The following is a 19,075-nucleotide window of genomic DNA, read 5'->3' on the forward strand; positions in this document are numbered from 1 at the left end:
AATGCCGCACGCAGTGCATCTGGCTACCCCCCAGAGATAGTGGTCTCTGTAGCTGAAACTCCAACGTGCTGCAAACAGCGGCGATGAGGTCTCTCGGCAGCTCCAACGAAGCAGACAGGCAGGGGCAGTGAGCTGCCTGTCTGATCCTCATGCTGATCGAGGATCCATTGATTTTTAGCAGAGAGCTCTTGTATGTGACCAGCTCCCTTGGCACAAAATTTAGACTGTCCTGTAGGGGGGTATAGGGGGGAAGGAGCTAGCTACTATTCAAATTTATTAAAGTGCCATCTCCCGGTTATCCCATATCTATACCCACTGTACTGAGACTCCAGTGTCCCCTAGTGGATGCAGGAGAAAAAGACAGAGTCTGATTTCCTAAAGGAGTTGATACGATCCACGTAGATACAGAGGGCGCATACAACATCCAGAGAAGCTCCATCTACAGAGATGTCTGAACACTAGAAGGCTGGAACCACAATGCCTTAATTTACATGAAAACAGGATACTACCTTAGGCAGGTAACCCGCCCTGGAAAGACCACCTCTATCCTGGTGAAAAATCAAAAAAGAGGGAACAACAAGAAAGAGCTGCCAAATCAGAGACCCTACAGGCAGAGGAGATAACAAGAAGAAAAACGGTCTTCGCTGTCAAGCATTTGAGGTCTACTGAGTTCAGGGGGTTCAAATGGGAGAGCCTGTAGAGCCCTGAGAACCAAAGACAAATCCCAGGGAGCTACTGGATGGACAAAGGGAGGCTGAACCCTCAGAACACCCCTGATTTTTAACCTGAACTCTCAGAATGGCCTGGCAAAGACTGAGATCCAACCCAGCCTGGAGAAAAGCAAGCACTCGGGAGACCCTAAAAACTGTAGAGTCATATTTTCTATGGGAACACCATTGAAAATAGGAGTGCCAAACTCTGTAATAGATGCGGGCAGCGGAAGGCTTTCGTGCCCTAAGCATCGTCTGAATTACAGAGCTAGTAAAACAGTTTGGATCTTAAGATGGAAGACTCAAGAGCCACGCCGTCCAAGACAGACGAGGAAGGCCTGAATGCAGGCAGGGACCCTGTGCTAACAGGTCCGCTTTTGAGGAATAGGCCATGGAGTGTCTATGGAGAGACTCTGAAGGTCAGTGAACCAATGGGGTCTGGGCCAAGCAGGACCTATCAGTATTACTGTGCCGCCCTCTTGCTTGAATTTCCTGATGACCCATAGGAGGAGGGAGATTGGAGGAAATAGGTATGCCAGACTGAAGTCCCATCTTAAAGCCAGAGCATCGACGAAGGCGGCTGAGGGGTCCCTGGTTCTGGATCCGTACCTGGGGACCTTGTGATTGTGATGTAAAACCATCAGGTATACTTCCGGTAGTCCCCATTTGTCCACTAGGATCTGAAAGACATCCAGATGAAGAGCCCATTCCCTGGCGTGTATGTCCTGATGACTTAGGAAGTCTGCTTCCCAGTTTAGGACTCCGGGGATGAATACTACCGGAAGATAACATTCTGCCCCAACCAGACTGTTTGCAACTTCCTTCATGGCTGACCACCTTCACGTGCCTCCCTAAAGATTGAGGTGGGCTACTGTGGTCACATTGTCAGCCCGAGGGCCTGATTCAGACCCGCTCGTGAGCGCTGAACGCTCGCAAGCGGGTCGATGTTGGCCCAGTGCGCATGCGCACGACGGACCCGGCTCCGTCGTGCGCATGCGCAAGACCTGGATAGCGACGGCCAAGCCGTCGCTATGGGTCTCGTACCAAAGGGGGCATGCTGTCGATGGTGAACGCCTACCGTCTGGGGCCGGCCCCACTGACATCACAAGTGATGTCAGTGGGAGTGCCTTCGGCTCTGATAGAGCCGAAAGCACTCCAGGGCTTGCGGCAACGAGACCCTACCACAAGGGTCTTGTCGCAAGCCCGATGGTCGCGATGGTCTTGACCATCGCGACCATCTTTTTGGCCGCTCGCTATAGCTGTGGGTGGGTACCCACAGCTATGCGTGCGGCCGGGAGGCCGCTCTAAAAAACGAGAAGGATGGCCCTGATTCAGAGCAAGCGCTCTCTCTCAGAGCGTCCGGCTCTGAATCAGGGCCTGAATCTGGACAGGTCTGCCCTTTGGGACATATATATAGAATGGCAGGGGTTGGGACTGCGCTGGACCCTAGGGGATGGGCTAATATAGTTGCTGCTGAGCGTTAGCGAGGACACTACCAACCTCACTTATGGTGCATACACACGGTCAGATCAGACAACAATAAATATATCGTTGTCTGATCGTCCTGCATGTAGGGAGGGGGTTTTCCAACCTAATATACTCTCCCTGTGAGAGAGGGTAAAAAGACACTAGTCTTTTTGGAATTTTGAACAGTTATATGGAGTGTTCCATGCTTCCCGCATTATCTCAGTGAGCTGTTCAGTTTAAGGTAATCCAGCCTAAATCACCTTCTGGTGTCTGAACACCAGGTTTATTAGGCTTTAGGAGCAGGTACTTCATCTTCTATAATGAGGACTGAATTAACCGCCACTGTTAGAGAGGAACATCCACTGATGAATGACACTCCTCCTCGCCGAGATAGGTCCAGTGGGAGAATCGTCTGCCTCTTCAGATGATATATCAGAATCTAAAAGCAGGGTGGACTGAGAGTATGGTGCAGTCCATTTATATGCTTAGGCGGCTGATGCCTTATTCACCTGTAACATCTGCAGATAGTTCAGAATCTGGCTTTTCAGCATCTACCTGAGTGGACATAACCCTCCATCCAGGAAGGATTTATGGGAAGAGAAAACATAGCAGGCTGTAATCACTGTGGGATCGCCAAAAGTGGGAGGCAGTGTGAGGGCTGATAAGTGCTCCACTAACTGCGTCATAACCTGAAACCAGGAGGACATTCAAGGCGACCCCTGAACAGGCAGGTGCTGGCGAGGTGGACTCTTGTGGTGTATAACAATCAACACACAGTCTATCCTGTATGAAAACCTGAGACACCTACTGCACAGGATTTACATGAAACCAGCACAGGGACAAAGGTCTCCTGTTTACCTTTGTAGACATGGGAAATATTTGCAAGTAACCGCCAACAAGTGTAGGGTTAACAATGCCATGCTTCCGTATACACCAGATAGTTGGGGGTTAGGAAAAAAACAAAAAGAAAAAAAATTTTTTTCCAACAGCAGAAAGGTTATTAAAATCAACTACCTAAGCACATAAGTTTGGTAGGATCTACATGCATATAAATATAATATAATCGCAAATGGGCACTAAATCGCAGATACATTGGTAGGAAATAAGTGCACGGCATACAAATCGGCACTGAATCAACTCATACAAGCAAAAAAGTTGGTAGGATTCCAATGTTATATACCTTGGTCCTAGGAGAAAGGTATACTCAGAGAGAGAGAGAGACCAAATCTCCCCTCAGCAAACACTCAATTGCCGCTGAGTGTCTCCAATTAATTAGGAGAGAGGGGGATGGGCAACTCAGTCTTCGCAAGCAAATGTGAAGTACAATTTAACCCCTACACACCTGGTAGTTGAGAGTTAAATGGAGCAACAGCAGTGAGAGTTATAACCGACAGTCACAAATAAAACCTGCATAAACTCCTGTTTCGCTTAGCATATATAAGTATAAAGGTAACAATGCAATGTGACCACCTTTATCTAGTAAATGTGAAGTACACAGAAAACCTCCATACCCTGTCAGAGGGATGAGGAGAAATAGCAGTGATAGCTATAACTGATAGGCTTTTTAAGAAAAATAAAGGCACTATAACACAAAGCAGAACTAGAATAAGTCACATACAATGCATTAAGCAATATACTTACAATGGGCTCTTAATCAACTACGCAAAAGCACACAGCTTAGCAGGATATTGAGCTCTGTATAACCTGTCTACCAAAGGAGAGGTATACAGGGAGACTAACCAAACTTCCTGAGATTAGCAGCTACAGCACAGCACTTGAAAGTGGTCTCTGGGCATCTCATATATGGAGGAGGCAGGGAGAAGCAACCCAGACGCGCGAGAATGTTGAGCTTGGATCGGCGTCTTGGGCTGCCAGGGAGAGCCTACCTCCCCTAAGCTGTATTAACTCTCTGGTTGCACTGGCCAGTAAGACGGCCGCCGCCATGGTCCCCACGGCAAAATTTATATGCCCCGGTGGTCTAGTGGGGAAGCAGTCGGCCCCTGGTTCCTCACAACAGCAACCTTCAGCAGGTCTCCTCTGCCGAAGGTACGGACTGCTACGTGGTTCCCCGCAAACGGGGAACCACCTTACCTGCGTCCCCGCATCTTCCGGGCCCAGCATCATCGCTAGTAAAAGCTCCGCTGGCGCACGCCGAAATCACCAGTTCTCTCACTGTTGTTGCGGTGCCGGCGGGAGTAGATGGAGCAGCAGCATGGGCGTCCATTAGGACGCCTATCGCTGCTTGTTCTGAGAAGAAAAGAAAAAACAAAGCTTGGGACTGCCTGAGCAGTCCCCTTCTAAAAAGGTGCATCTGAATCCTGCAGGAGGGGCGGGGTATATATGGAGGAGGACCAAGTGCATCCTGGGAGCTAAAGCTTGTAACTGGTGCCTGGTTTACTCCTTCCTAATACCCCAAGGTAATTCCTGTGGACTCTATGGAACCCAAAGGAGAAAAACACTAGTGTGTATGTGTATCCATAAAATGGGGAAATACAAATGGGTCTTCATAAGCTACTGCTGCAGTTGCGCCAAACAGCCCTTCACAGAGCACCAGGCCCCATGTGACTCAACTTGTGTTGAGCGTCTTTTTCACTCGAATGTTCGTCTTACTTACAGTATGACAAAGAAATCAGTATGGTTTACCGCCGGACCCCTGGCCAGCGGTTCAAATCCCTACAGCGGCAGCCCGACAGGGATGAAAATCCCGATCGTCCCCAGGTAAGTATACACTAACCTATTCTACCTCCTAACTCTCCCTTAGGGGTGCCTAACCCTAACCTTCCCCCCCCTAGTGTCTAACCCTAATCCCCCCTCTAAGTGCCTAAACCTAACCCCCCATTCCCTGCCGCCTAAACCTGTCCCCCGAGGGGGTGCCTAACCCTAAGTCCCCCCGGGGGTGCCTAACCCTAACCCTCCCTCCCCCGAGCCTAACCCTAACCTCCCGGGGGGGGTTCCTAAATCTAAGTCCCCCCTCCCGTGGGAGCCCTAAACCTAACCCTCTCACCCCGCGACTATCTGCGCTTGGCGCCAGGTATCCCTTCGATTGGGATGCCGGGTGCCGGTCTCCCGGCGTCGGTAAATTGACAGGCGTCTAGATTAGACGCCTGTCATTTAACACTCGCCGGGATTAAGCAATCGGGAAGCCAGCTGTCGGGATTAGGTCCACCGGCTTCCCGACTGCATATAGTGACAAACCCACTTGACGAGATTGCACTTATTAATTTGATATGCAACACCTTTATATCTACACCACTTGGCAAAGTTCATTCGCAACAGGCATCTTGCACGGTATGCGTTCGGCATGGATGGCGAACCTCCTATTCCCGGGGCCGAAATCCCGACGCCGGTCAGAAGCCTGGCACCCGCATCCCGACCGCCAGGATAACAAAAATAAGTATCGGCGGTTTAGGTGTAGTTAGGGTTAGGCACTAGGGGAGGGGGGGGGGAGGTTAAATTCAGGCACTAGGGGGGGGGGGATAGGTTCAGGCACCAAAGAGAGAGGGTTAGGGTAGGGAGAGGGTTAGTATACCGACCAACAAGTGACGGTATGCTACCCTTTCGGGATGCCGGCGTCGGGATTCTAACAGCTGGGATCCCGAGCTCCGGCATCTCATACAGATTCCTCTTGCACAGCATAGCGTATTGAAGCTAGGTGTAAGAGGACACATTTGTAGATAGGCAACATAGATTGTAAGCTCCCCTGGGACAGACTGTGATGTGAATGACTGGTAAGCGCTGTGGAAAATGTGTGCACATTTTAACTTTTTCATCAATATCAATTGGAAAATAAAATAATTTGAAAGACTGATAGGAATATCCTATACAAGTAATCATTTGTAACAACATATATTATTTACTCCACCGGCAATACATAGTTACTTTCTATATTGTTTTTTGCCAGCTATATTTTAAATAGTGATTATATCGCAATTTTGTTCATCTTTTTACTGAATGTCATTAGCCTCTAATGTATCTTATTTGTACCCTGTTACTGCCGTTAGGATTTTTACATATAACCACTGATAGATTTTAAAAAAAATACATGCCATTATTATAAAATACATTGGTTACTGAATCAGCCACACAACACTCACATTCAACAGCTTTATGGAACTTGTTGCGCCCAGGTACATCAGAATAGATCTTGTATTATTTTCACAATACATTAGGAAGATTCTCGAATATTAAACGGCAGCAAAAGTCCTCATAATCACACCAGCGCCACTCTCAACACACATTGTAGACAGGAGGGTGTTGCATGGCACTGCACAATGCTGTAAGTAGCCCTTTTGATTAAAGATTCCATTCAACTATGTGCAAGTTGCCAACTCGGGATCCATCCAAAGAGCCCCAGACCATCTTGCTTCCTCCTGCATGTCTGACAGTTGCTATGACAGGTGTTTACTTACTACTCAGCCACTTCCCTGCGCGTTTAAGCTTGAAATTTAAACGGACAATGCTTTTGCGATTAAACCTAAAATGTCATAAGGAAATTATTTCAAACACACAGGAATCGGCAGGTGGGTAAGTAAATAAACTCCACACACTGACGTACCTTTTGCCTACTCAATGGCATACAAAAACCATAAGGCGTTCTTCCAGTCATCAGTAAGACACTGGCAGTGCCTCTTTCAATGCAGAATAGCTGTAAGTTCTTAACCTTTTATTGGTTCCATGAAAAAGGTCTTTATGTGCTCTGAAAACGGCTTCCCGACTGTCAAATCCCGGCATGGGATTAATGATAGGCATCGAAATCCCAACGCCTATCAATAGCCACCCGGCGAAATCCCGGCGCCCAGCATACCGAACGATGGGAAGCCGGGCGGCGGCCCTGGGTTAGGTTTAGGGTGCGGGGAGGGGGGGTTGGGTCTGGGCACTTATGGGGGGAGGTTAGGGTTAAGCACCTCTAAAGGAGGGTTAAGGAAAAAAAGAAAACTTACCTGCCGGGATCTGCTGTTGCCAGTCGTCGGGATTTATACCGATTCCCTGAAAACTGCATTACTTTACAGTTTTTGCTAACCTAAACGTATTACTTTTGTACTATTTCAAATTATTCACTGGGCTTGAAATGATAAAACGGGGGTGTATTAAAACATTTGATCAGTACATGATAAATACTTCTCTACTTAAGGTCACAAATCTATAACTCCTCCTTTTGGCAGCTTGTGCCACGCACATTGGCACTTACTAGAGCTCGGACGTGAAGTATCCATATTAATGCCCTTTTTACGCGAACATGGCTTCAATCCACAGTAAAGCTGAGTTACCAGTCTCCGGGTTTGTAACGGAAGAAAAATCATTAGGACTAGTTACGGTTCCTATACAAACAAAACACATTGAAAAATGCTTTAAACAGAGAAATATAAACAGGTGCACCATTTCTGAAGATATGTCAGTGCACTGAAACACAGATGTAATATCATGAAGAGGATTGCCAGAAGCAGCTTTTGCAGGTGAGGTTATCAGAAGACAGATCTACTATATAGATTACAATCAAAGGTAACTTGGTGCACTCACTACTCAGTGTCTGGAATTACACAAATGGTGATTTCAGTTCACTAAATGTACAAGTATTCTTACAAATCTTACCATGGAGGCAGCACTGGGAGAAATCCCAAGCTGCACAGTCTGTGAATCAATGCCAGTATAAAGGAGACGTGTAATCCCAGGCGTCAGGCTTTATATAGAGTGCTACGTGAGCAGGACATGGCATTTGAAAACTGCTGACAATAGAGCTACCATCTGACTGGTCTACTGTACTTCCTGCCGAGCTTTGTTAGCACATAACCTGCACCCTGTATAATTATTTTTATTTTTCTGGGGTATATAAGACTTCCTCTTCATGCAACAGGTGTTAAGGGAGTCAGTGTAACAGTGAATCAGACAAATGAAAACTGCCATCACCCAATTCTAATGATGCCAGGTTCATTGTTGCTAGGCAGCTGCAGAACGCAGAAGAGAGAGAATGCTTATTTCACCTGCATTTGGTTCAGAATAATAGAAGGAAAAATAGTAGAACTCATAGAGCTCACATTAATGTGCAAAAAAAGCTAATTAAACTATGAATTCAAATAAGAACAAAATGCCAATAACTATTTGAAATGAAATCACAAAGAACAGGTCCTGTTTTTTGTTTGCTAAAGGCACATTTTTATTTTCTTTAGGATTTCTCCAATGAAGTTATGATGAAAAATATGTAACATTCCTATTGCAAGTCTTCTTATAACTCTTACCAAAGAGTCAGCCACATAGGCAGCATCACAGCCATATATATAACACTAATGACTCTTATTTTCTCCTTTGAAGATAAGATTTTAAAACTTGCACATTTCCAATTTCCCAATACCTGGATCAGCATTCTAAAGCTAGGTACACTCTGTAAGCTTACACTGTACAACAAAGAAATACTTGTAATGTTTCCTTTAAAAAAAAAACTGTCATATTTTAATTATTTGAGATAAAAAAATGTTTTACTTCAGAATGATTTGATTAGTTCTAACGTGTTAGCTACACTACTTGTACTGTATGTACTTCAGTAATATAGTCATAATGAAAAGAAATGTTAAAATAACCTTATATTTTCTTGGTACAAAATAAATAAGTTGTTTCAATTCAACGAATCATGAATAAGTACAAAACAACGTACAGCGGCTGAGATTATTATATAAAATAGTGGCCTATTCATGATAGTGTTTTGCTTGTACTCCTTTTCTGTGGCATCTCTTGTCACTGCCCGATAGTGGTCAGCAAGCATAGAAGCGTTCCCCCTACCCCGATATCTTCCTTCCATTACTGAAATGTCTCAGTGGAATCACTCACCGCACTTGTCAGGGAAGAAGTCCAGATGAGTGGATTTTGAGTGGCATGTTGCAGCCTAACTGATTCTACTTTTCTACAAGGTTGTTCACAATCTCATCATAGTTTCCAGCTTTTCTGTTACCCAAGAAGCCATGCACAGCACCTATAAAGGCTTCCCAAGCCACTTTCCCATTAACCTGGAGGACTCGGGCAAAGTTTTCATCTTTAAGGAGTTGATTAATTTGAGGACCAACAAAGATTCCTTCCTTAGCTTTAGCATCACTCAGAAGTGGACATTTCCCGCTCAGGTACTTGAAAGCTCTTCATCTTTGTTCATCCCATTTACAAACTTCTTCATAAGTCCGAGTTTGATGTGTAAAGGAGGCAGAAGAATTTTGATTCAATCAACCAGAGGACTCTGATGGACAAAACATGTCCTACAATGACTACATGGGCCACATGGACTACATGGGCCATATGGACTACACTGACTATACATTTCTGCATTCAAGCTTGCCAACCTATATGTGAACGACCATTATGTATGTTTTAGACCTGTCAATCACTAGGTATCTGTTATGCCCAGCGTTATATATATATATATATATAACAGCACAAACCGTATGCAAGGCACTATTTCCATGTAAAAAAAGTATAACTATCAGGGTGCAAATACTAAAGATGTATCATTGCTCCACGTGGAACAGTCTAAGACACAAAGGGCAATATTTACGAAGCGGTGGCTCAAAGGGTAGATTTTCCGTTAAAGGTGAGTGGAGAGCTGCCATGCAGGCCAATCACATTTATCACCATATATTTTCATTCTAACCTTGGAGAGCAACTGTTAACGGAGTTTCTAGGGGCAGCTGCCATTTTAGTAGTTGCTTTTCTCCTCTCGCAGTAATATCCAAAATATAGAATTATAGGGGACTGGTTGTTAGCACGAACATGTGGAACTTCACCACTACATCAATCACTGTGTCAGCTATGGAGCTGCTACAGTATTTTTTTTTATGTCAGCAACCATACGTTATTTGGACAGAGAAGCCCCCTTAGCTCTGCCTCTTCGTCATATCAGCTGCTGTTCATTAGCATGTGATTAAATCATCAGTGCTGCATGTGCGCATACAGACTTAAGCTGGGCATACACGTCCAGATAAAATGTCTGTCAGACCGACAGACATGTTATCTGGCAGCCTGCCAGCTGTAGATGTCCGCGGCATACACTGTGAGATTACTCACAGTGTATTTGCCCGACATCTGTGCTCCTCCCCTGCGGGAGGAGACATTTTCCTGTTCCTTCCATGGGAAGGAACACAGAAAATGTCGGTCTGTCGGCCGTGGCTGGGCATACACTGCCCGATGCGGCCGACAGTTTACCCCCTAAATATCGCATCAGATGGGCATGCTGGACAATCCGGCATGCCCGACCGAGCAATATTTAACACTCGGTCGCCAGCATACACGCAACAATTATCGGTGCGAACCGCGGATATCGGGCAGATCGCCCCAATAATTGTAGCGTGTATGGCCAGCTTTAGGTGCATTGTGATACATGTAGTCTCACACACAAAGTAAATCAGCTTCATAGTGACACTAGAATCACCTTGTAGCCTCCTCACTGGATGGCCAGAGTTGAATCAGTCATTATTGGAGGACATAGAGGAGGAGCCAGATACAGGTACTTTTCAGAAAGTAGGTAAAATGAAGAAACAATTGATGTTGCTTGGCAATGCCATGAAACATTTCATTAAATAGGATGGTATTATATATCAAGGGTTTTATCACTGCTGTAGTTTCAAGCTGGCATCTTTATGGAAACCACATTTCAAATTAATGTTACCATAGGGAATACCCATATAACAAAACAAACAAAAAACAAAAACAGTATACAACTAAAAGCAGAAGGGATAGACAGCACAGTGTGATAAAAAAAATGATCATTATATTTGTTGTGCTCTATTCAGCAGTGCATCTTGGAAAACAATGTTTCCATCAGTATACTGCAGATATTCTTCATGTAGCAAGGTGTGTATTACTTTCAGCTGGCAGCTACAGTATTTAGTCAAAGGAGTAGCAGGAAATCAGAGGTATATACAGTATATTCAGATCTGCCAAACCACAAATCCAATCGTGTAACAGGTTTCTATGCTTGTGGCCCAAATACAACATACAATGGGGCAGATGTATGAAGCTCTCGGAAGTGATAAAGTGGAGAGTGATAAATGACCAGCCAATCAGCTCCCAACTGTCATTTTTCAAACACAGCCTGTAACATGACAGTTAGGAGCTGAATGGTTGGACGTTTATCACTCTGCACTTTATCACTTTCCAGATCTTCATACATCTGCCCCAGTATGTTGAATATTAGTCTTTTTTTAGCTTTCCCCATCTGTCCCACATATTTGTATTAAGTTATATGCTTGCTATCTGGTTGGAAGGGACGCTACATTTTTGGGGTACACTGGCTAAAAGGCATATGCTAAGCTATTTTTTGAGTCATATGCATTTACATTTTTGCCGTATTAAAATAAAAATTATAATTTTAATGTAATATTATGACACTAGTCTGCAGGATTGGATTGAAATTTGCCGGTTCAAATCCCGACTCTGGAAGCCCGACAGCTGGTACTAGACAATCAGTCATTTATTTATTTTACAGACAACAATGTCTTTTAATCGAGCGATACAAATCATTTCTATTTGTGTACTACTCCCTATTATAAAGAAATACTCAAATGTAAGAAGTTTTACAGCTTCATACTTGCCAACGGTCATCCAATACTTCTGATTGTAATACTTATTTTATGACTACAATAAACTGGTCTAAATTAATGGTAAATTAATACTTTATTATGGGCCCGATTCAGCAAGGATCGCAGTTGCTAATACGCATGCAATCGGCCTAATTGTTGTGTTCTGCACATGAGTATGTATCGCAGTGCGCCTGCACGAATCGGCCACTGCGATCGGTGACTACACAGACCCATCACAGAGCGATTGACAGTAAGTACCACTTGTGGGTGGTAACGGGGGGGGTCGGCCGAAAGCTGGCGTAACAGTGCGTCTCAACGTTGCTGCATGGGCGTGCATAAATTATCCACTGTGATGGCTTGATAGCGTGCGGTGAAGTTAGCAATTTCTGAGTAAGGTCAGAGCTTGTGCAAGGGTGCGTGAGGCTGCGATGGTATGCGATTTTACCAATGGTTTTGCAGTCTTGCTAAACATTACGGATGCGTGTAAGGTAATGCGGGCGTCCTTATGTAGTGCAGCGGCGGATTAGCATACTATCGCAGTTGAACTGTGTGCGTAATTGCTATTGCATTCCGTAGTAAATCAGACCCTACTGTATATCCAGTAAATTAGTACAACTCAGACTGTGATATGTAAATAAGCAGAAAAAGCAGAGTGAGGCGTCAGGCTGACTGTCATAGAAAGGAAGGAAGGCACAGCACTGTCTATGGTTAGGACTAGACTACAGAGCGCAGATGGACCTGTGACGTCACACCCACGTGACCCGGCCTGAAAGGGGGAGGGGCGGGGATGGTAACGGGGGACCAAAAGTGTCCGCTCGCCACGCTTCGGGCACGGTGGCTCGCCACAATTATTTATTCCCCCTCTATGCCCTAGTGGATGGTAACGCAGGAGCGGTCCAGCCTCCTGCAGCGGTCATGTGGTGGATACGTCACAGAGGTCCTTTCTCCAACTTGGAAATAGCAGCAACCCACTGTCTATGTCAGGGGCCAGCCTGAGGCAATACATGAAATGAGGATTAATATGGCTTGTATGTATGATACATGCACCATTACATCAGGTTAGTCCAATGCTGCATGAGATAAAAACATTGCAAGCTGCTTTTTGTTTTGTGCTAATGTGAGGGGATATGATAACTGCTAATGTAAGGTGGTGATATAACTGTGGCAGATAATAGATTATACATAACCAGGAAATACACTGGGGGACACCATGCTGTCAGGAACAGGAAGCACGTGTACCATACACTATATGCAGTCACAATAACATCACGTCGTTCTCATAGGCGACCAGCACCGCCTGACACCCTCGGAAATATGTTAGATTCCACCTACAAGTAATTTTGTTGCTAAATAATATCTGCCTTGTCCCATCACTATCCAGCAACCTGGTCAAGGGGACCTCAATGCAATGCAAGGGTGATCTCAGACAGCTGAAACTTATCAAATACTGTGTGTATAATTGTACTCCACCTTTCTGTATCCAGTGTCAGATGAAATCCTGTAGGTGACAGCCTAATGCAGCAGCAGGAAGCCCCGTCCTAGCAGGCTCTGAATAGTCCTAGCTAGGCCTGCAGCTACCATGCAAAACACTGACACGCGCAGCCTACAGCGCCACCTGCTGTTAAGTTCCGATGCTCCACTCAAATCCGTCTTGACTGCTAAACAAGACAACTGCACTCAAAAACATTTGTCGACAAATTGGATCTGGAACTTGGAAGACATTAGGATATTTATATAATAGTGACTGAGATAGACTGTTATCCACACGCTCCAAATTTTACATACGCATTTTATTATGGCCCAGGAAAAAAACACAAAACTGCCTTGAAAAGAAAGTATACTTTATAGCTTGACTTAATTTTGTAAAATAAACTAATCGAAAAAATCAAGCTTTGTATACTTTAAAAATGTGTATGCAAAAAATAAATAAAATGTAGTCTCTTACTGGGGTACAACTTTGTCAGGTAATGGCTAATGAAATGGCATATGCAATCCAGCATTTTAAATGTAAACACTTCTGGGGACGGTACAATTCTTTATTTGGCGCCTGACGGAGAAATTCAATTGTTGCTCTCTTTGGGTGCCCGTACCGTGTGTGTACACCAGATAACACCCAGTGGCTAAACCCATCGAAAGCATACTTGCCTACTCTCCAGATTCGGCCGGGAGCCTCCCAAAAATTGTAGGCAAGCCTTCCTGCTGGCCGCCGACTTCCCGGACCCCTCCATAGGTTTCTATGGGGGCTTCTGTGCTGCCAAATTTACCAAGCTCCGAAATACAACGCAAAGATGGCATTACCTTATAATAGCCTAGGGGCTACCTTTCAAAAATGTTCTCGATTGAGGGATCCTTCAATTGTTCAAGCTTGAACATGCAGAGATGTCCATCTGAGACCTGCACTAATCATAAACTGTATTAATTGTGCTTCCAGTACTGCATTCAGTACACCTACAGACTATACCTGTGCTCGGTCTCTGTCTACCCTGGGTATCACTATATCCATATCTGTTCATTTGCTATATTCTATACATAGCATTGTAGCTTTGGTCCCTATGCGTAAAGACTTCATCAAGGCCTCAAGCTTCGTATACTCGCCTACCGACAAAGTTAACTCCAAGGGTCCCAATCCGAGTCTACAAAACCATTGTGCTATGACACCTCGTTTGCACCAGCCTTTCCGCCCATCCACTGTCTGCGCCAGCTTTTCTGCCCTACCCTTATTTGTACCAGCCTTCTTTTTCCATCTCATCTTCTCCAACTGGGTTGGAGTCCTAGATCCGCGACCCTGTTCTGTACCAGGTTTGGGGACTGAGACCCTGGAAATTCACGTGTTGATAAACCCGTGTATTGCTCAGGTTTTCTCCCTGAAAGGGGTGTTAGCTAAGTGTGTGCATGTGTCCACATGCACATTTCTGCAGCTCTTTTAAAATTCAATACAAGACTTTGTGTGTGTATGTTTACTGATTAACTCAAACCGTATTTCAATGCACTTGTGCTACAATGTATAGCAACATCTGAAACATCATGTACATATTTATAACTACCGTATAATTGCTTTGTGTATTTTGTGTTTATATTCAGTTGTACAAACATAAATCACCAGAAAAAAAGAAAACAATCTTATATGCATGCTGGACACTTGTATATATTGGCAACAAAAAATAGTTACTGTTGTATATTAAATTATCATCATCTTTGTATAAAAAAATGTGAATAATAAACATTATACAAGTGGACATGGATGACACCACATGTAATATATGTCACCACATATTACTTATCCAGCTCTCATTTTCAATTGTCAATTTTCATGTTACAGAATTATGCATAACACACTACAATTGTTAGATGATATAAAACACATACATGCCATGATTTAAATGTTTTTTTTTTATATTTATATTATATAAAAAATAATATACAAATGACCTGCCAATGCTCCTCAAGTGGCAGCTCCTGAGGAAGAGCAGGAAGGTGAAGGAAACAATGGAATCACTATGGGGGTGCAGGGGGTGTGGGCCGCACCGGGTGTCACCCTCGGAAGGGTTGACTCCAAAATGTTGGCTCCTCCATAGTGACAGGAGCCGGGTGCTGCAGTGTGACATTCTCCTGCAGCACTTGGCCCCTGTCACAGAGGAGGAGCCGGCAGTGCAGACACAGTCTTCGGGTACAGCCCAGCATCTCTGGGAATGCTGGGCACGGCCACGGAGTTACATGATCAGGCATTCCACGAGGCCACATCCCCTTTTTGGCAGACGACACCCCCTTTTGGGGGATTTACAGCGCGTACCGGGTGTCACCAGACCCAGTAATGCCTCTTGAAGGAAAAAACCCTGTGGATGACATTATGGATGAGATACTGGCCCAAGCCAGCCCAGTAATCAACCCTATCCTAACCCTATCCCCAAAAAAAAGTTTCAGCCGAAAGGATCATAGTATCCTGTTGGAGTGTGCCATGGGCTAAATACATCATGGGCCCATGCAAATGGGGCTGCAGCTAAAGAACGTCTCGGATTCACTTATTTTTTCCAGCCACGCTTCCCTGCAGGCTGGGCAGAATCAGACGCAGATTGCCAATTTGATCTACGTGGCACCTGGACACGGGATGAATTATCATGACCAGGACTGGGGGGCCTGGAAACTGGAGGTGGTGGGCTCGACAACTTGTGGTGGTGTTGGTGGTGGTCCAGAGGGTGGCAACCTGGCCACAATTTCCTTCAAGCCCTGGTTCATAAGAGCATAGATGTCCCTAGTGGCGTAACTATGGTATTTGGAGCCCAGGGCAAGATGAAAAATGGAGCCCCCCCCTCATGTGCACGTGCCAAAAAAGTGTAACGTGGCCACTGAAAAATGGGGTGTGTCAACATGACATATCACCATCTCTCGTCACTCTGAGAACATTCCTTTCCATTCCATATGCACCTTAATGCCCTCAGTAGTAGTGTCCCTTATGTAATGCCCCTAGTAGTATTGCCCTTCATGCAATACCCACTGTAGTAGTGCCCCTTATGCAATGCCCCCTGTAGCAGTGCCCCTTATGCAATGCTCCCTGTAGTAGTGCCCCCAGTAATAGTGCCCTTTATGCAGTGCCCCCTGTTGTGGTGCACATTATGCAGTGCCCCCTGTTGTAGTGCACATTATGCAGTGCCCCCTGTTGTAGTTCACATTATGCAGTGCCCCCAGTAGTGCCCCTTATGCAGTGCCTTTTACACATAAAATACACAGACACACACAGACAAAATTATACCTACCAGAATCCCGCTCCTGCACCCACCGCTGTCCGCAAGGCTCTGGCCCACTTGGCACTATGGGAGAGACATCATGACGTCTCTCCCTTCACCCAGTGTGGGAGCCGGAAGGCAGAGCGCATGAGTGAGCTCCAGCCCGGCTCCGGCCCTGGGTGCAGCAGCCAATAAGAGTCTTATTGGTTGCAGTGCTAAAACAAACATGTCGCTGCCGGCATGTTTGTTTTAATATGTAGTGCTGTGGACCGCACGTGCCCTGGACTTTGGTCTGTGGCGACCCCCACACCACCATGTCCGACGGTGCCCAGGGGACGTGCACCACTCGACCCCCTCACATTACACCAGTGGATGTCCCCCCTCATTAATATTATTATTATCCTTTATTTATATGGCGCCACAAGTGTTCTGCAGCGCCTTACAGAGTACATAAAATAATAAGTGAACAAGAAACGAGGTAACTTACAGTACATTACAGTGCAGGACAAGGATATGGTTTATATACATGGCTGCAATAGAGATTAAAACACTCACAATAAGCAGCAGGGAATTAGCAATCAAGTGTTAGGTGCCCTTGTGGGGAGTAAGGAGTAGAAGAAAATGTAAAGAGAAGCATATGAGGGAAGAGGTCCCTGCTTGTGAGAGCTTACATTCTAAAGGAGAGGGGCAGGCAGACAGGCGTGACACAGAAGGGGAAGAAAGGGAGGAAAGAGCATGAGGTGGCTTAGTATGAGAGCTGGAAGACCTTGATGAAGTAGTGAGTCTTGAGAGCTCATTTGAAGATTTGTAGAGAGGTGGAGAGTCTGATAGGAAGAGGGAGAGAGTTCCAAAGGTAGGGAGCAGCACGGGCAAAATCTTGGATGCTGGAGTGGGAGGAAGTAATCAGTTGGCAAGAGAGGCAGTACGCATTTGTTGAGCAAAGTGGACGGGCAGGAGTGTGAAGAGAGAGAAATGTAAGTGGGAGAGGATTTGGTGAGGGCTTTGTAGGTGAGTGTAAGTACCTTGAATTGGCATCTGAAGGGGAAGGGGAGCCATTGTAGGGCTTGAAGTAGGGGGGGAAGCAGATGTAGAATGTCTGGAGAGGAAGATGAGACGAGCAGCAGCACTGAGGACCGCTTGTTATGGAGAGAGGTGGGAGACTGGGAGGCCAGTTAGGAGAAGGTTACAGCAGACTAACCTGGAGATGACCAGCGAGTGGATGAGGGTTTTAGTAGCATCCTGGGTGAGGAAGGGTCTAATTCTGTAAATACTTTTTAGGTGAAAATGGCAGGACTGCGAGAGGTGCTGAATGTGTGGTTTAAAGGAGAGGGAGGAGTCTAGGATAACTCCAAGACAGCGCACTTTGGGACAACAGGAGATAGTTGTGCCATCAATAGATAATGAAATTGTGGGAAGTGAGGTAATGGAAGAGGATGGGAAGATGATCAGCTCAATCTTAGACATGTTAAGTTTAAGAAAGCGCTGGGACATTCATGAAGACATAGCAGAGAGACAGTTGGAGATACGGGTAAGGAGCGAGATGGAGAGGTCAGGGGTGGAAAGGTAGATTTGAGTATCATCAGTATAGAGATGATATTGGAGGTCAAAACAGTTGATGAGTTCACCTAAAGAGGACGTATATATTGAGAATAGGAGAGGGCCAAGAACAGATCCTTGGGGAACTCCTTCTGTTAGTGGAAGTGGGGGGGGGAGAGGAGTCATGAGAGGAGACAGAGAAGGAATGATCAGAGAGGTAGGAGGACAGCCAGGAGAGGGCAGTGCCACATAGACCAAGAGAGTGAAGTATTTGCAGGAGGAGAGGGTGGTCTACCATTTCAAATGCAGCAGAGAGGTCAAGGAGAATGAGGAGAGAGTAGTGACCCTTGGATTTAGCTGTAAGGTGGTCATTGCATACTTTTGTGAGGGCAGTTTCAGTGGAGTGGAAAGAACGGAAGCCAGATTGAAATGAGTCAAGGAGGGAGTGGGAGGAAAGAAAGGTGGTAAGGTGGTTGTAAACAATACGCTCAAGGAGTTTGGAAGCAAAAGGGAGGAGAGAGATTGGTCGGTAGTTGGAGAGTATGTTAGGATCAAGGTTAGGTTTTTTAAGCATGGGAGAGACAAGTGCATGTTTGAATGCAGAAGGGACAGTGCCAGATGATGGGGAGAGATTGCGGAGGTGGGCAAGATGGGAATAGGCAGAAGGAGACAGGTAACAGAGAAGACGGGAAGGTATAGGGTCAAGGGGGAGGTGGAAGGAGGGGAGGACTGGATGAGGGCCATGACTTCCTCTCCAGAAACGTTGGACAAGGATGTAAAGTAGGTGGCAAAGTCAAGGGCAGAGAGCGAGGAGGGGAGGCGAGGAGGGGAAGGGCAGAGGAGGGAGTTGAAAGTGCCAAAGAGACGCCAGGGGTTTGAGGACTCGGAGGAGATGAGGTTCTTGAAATATGATTGTTTGGAGAAGGACAGGGCAGCACTGTAGGATGTGAGAATAAATTTGAAATGGATGAAGTCTGCCTTAGAACGTGATTTCCTCCACTGACGCTCAGCAATTCGTGAACACTTTTGCAGGTATCTGGTGCATTTGGAATGCCGGGGTTGTGGTATGGATCTGCGAGGGTGAGTA

At 45.6% G+C, this 19,075-nt stretch overlaps 1 protein-coding gene across 1 annotated transcript in view; it reads right to left on the reverse strand.

Annotated features, from left to right (window-relative positions):
• SIRT5 (sirtuin 5) overlaps positions 1-13,354 on the reverse strand; it is a 30,799-nt gene extending 17,445 nt beyond the window's left edge. Inside the window, exons 1-2 of the mRNA XM_088471758.1 lie at positions 13,202-13,354; positions 7,366-7,495 (exon numbers count right to left, since the gene is read on the reverse strand). Of these exons, the coding sequence (XP_088327884.1) occupies positions 7,366-7,477 (112 nt within the window). The 5' untranslated portion in view covers positions 7,478-7,495; positions 13,202-13,354. The remainder of the gene's footprint in view (positions 1-7,365; positions 7,496-13,201) is intronic.
• Positions 13,355-19,075: the final 5,721 nt, after the last annotated feature.

Source organism: Taudactylus pleione, unplaced genomic scaffold (genome assembly GCF_031769625.1).
Source record: "Taudactylus pleione unplaced genomic scaffold, aTauple2 ptg000116l, whole genome shotgun sequence".
NCBI classification, from domain to species: Eukaryota; Metazoa; Chordata; class Amphibia; order Anura; family Myobatrachidae; genus Taudactylus; species Taudactylus pleione.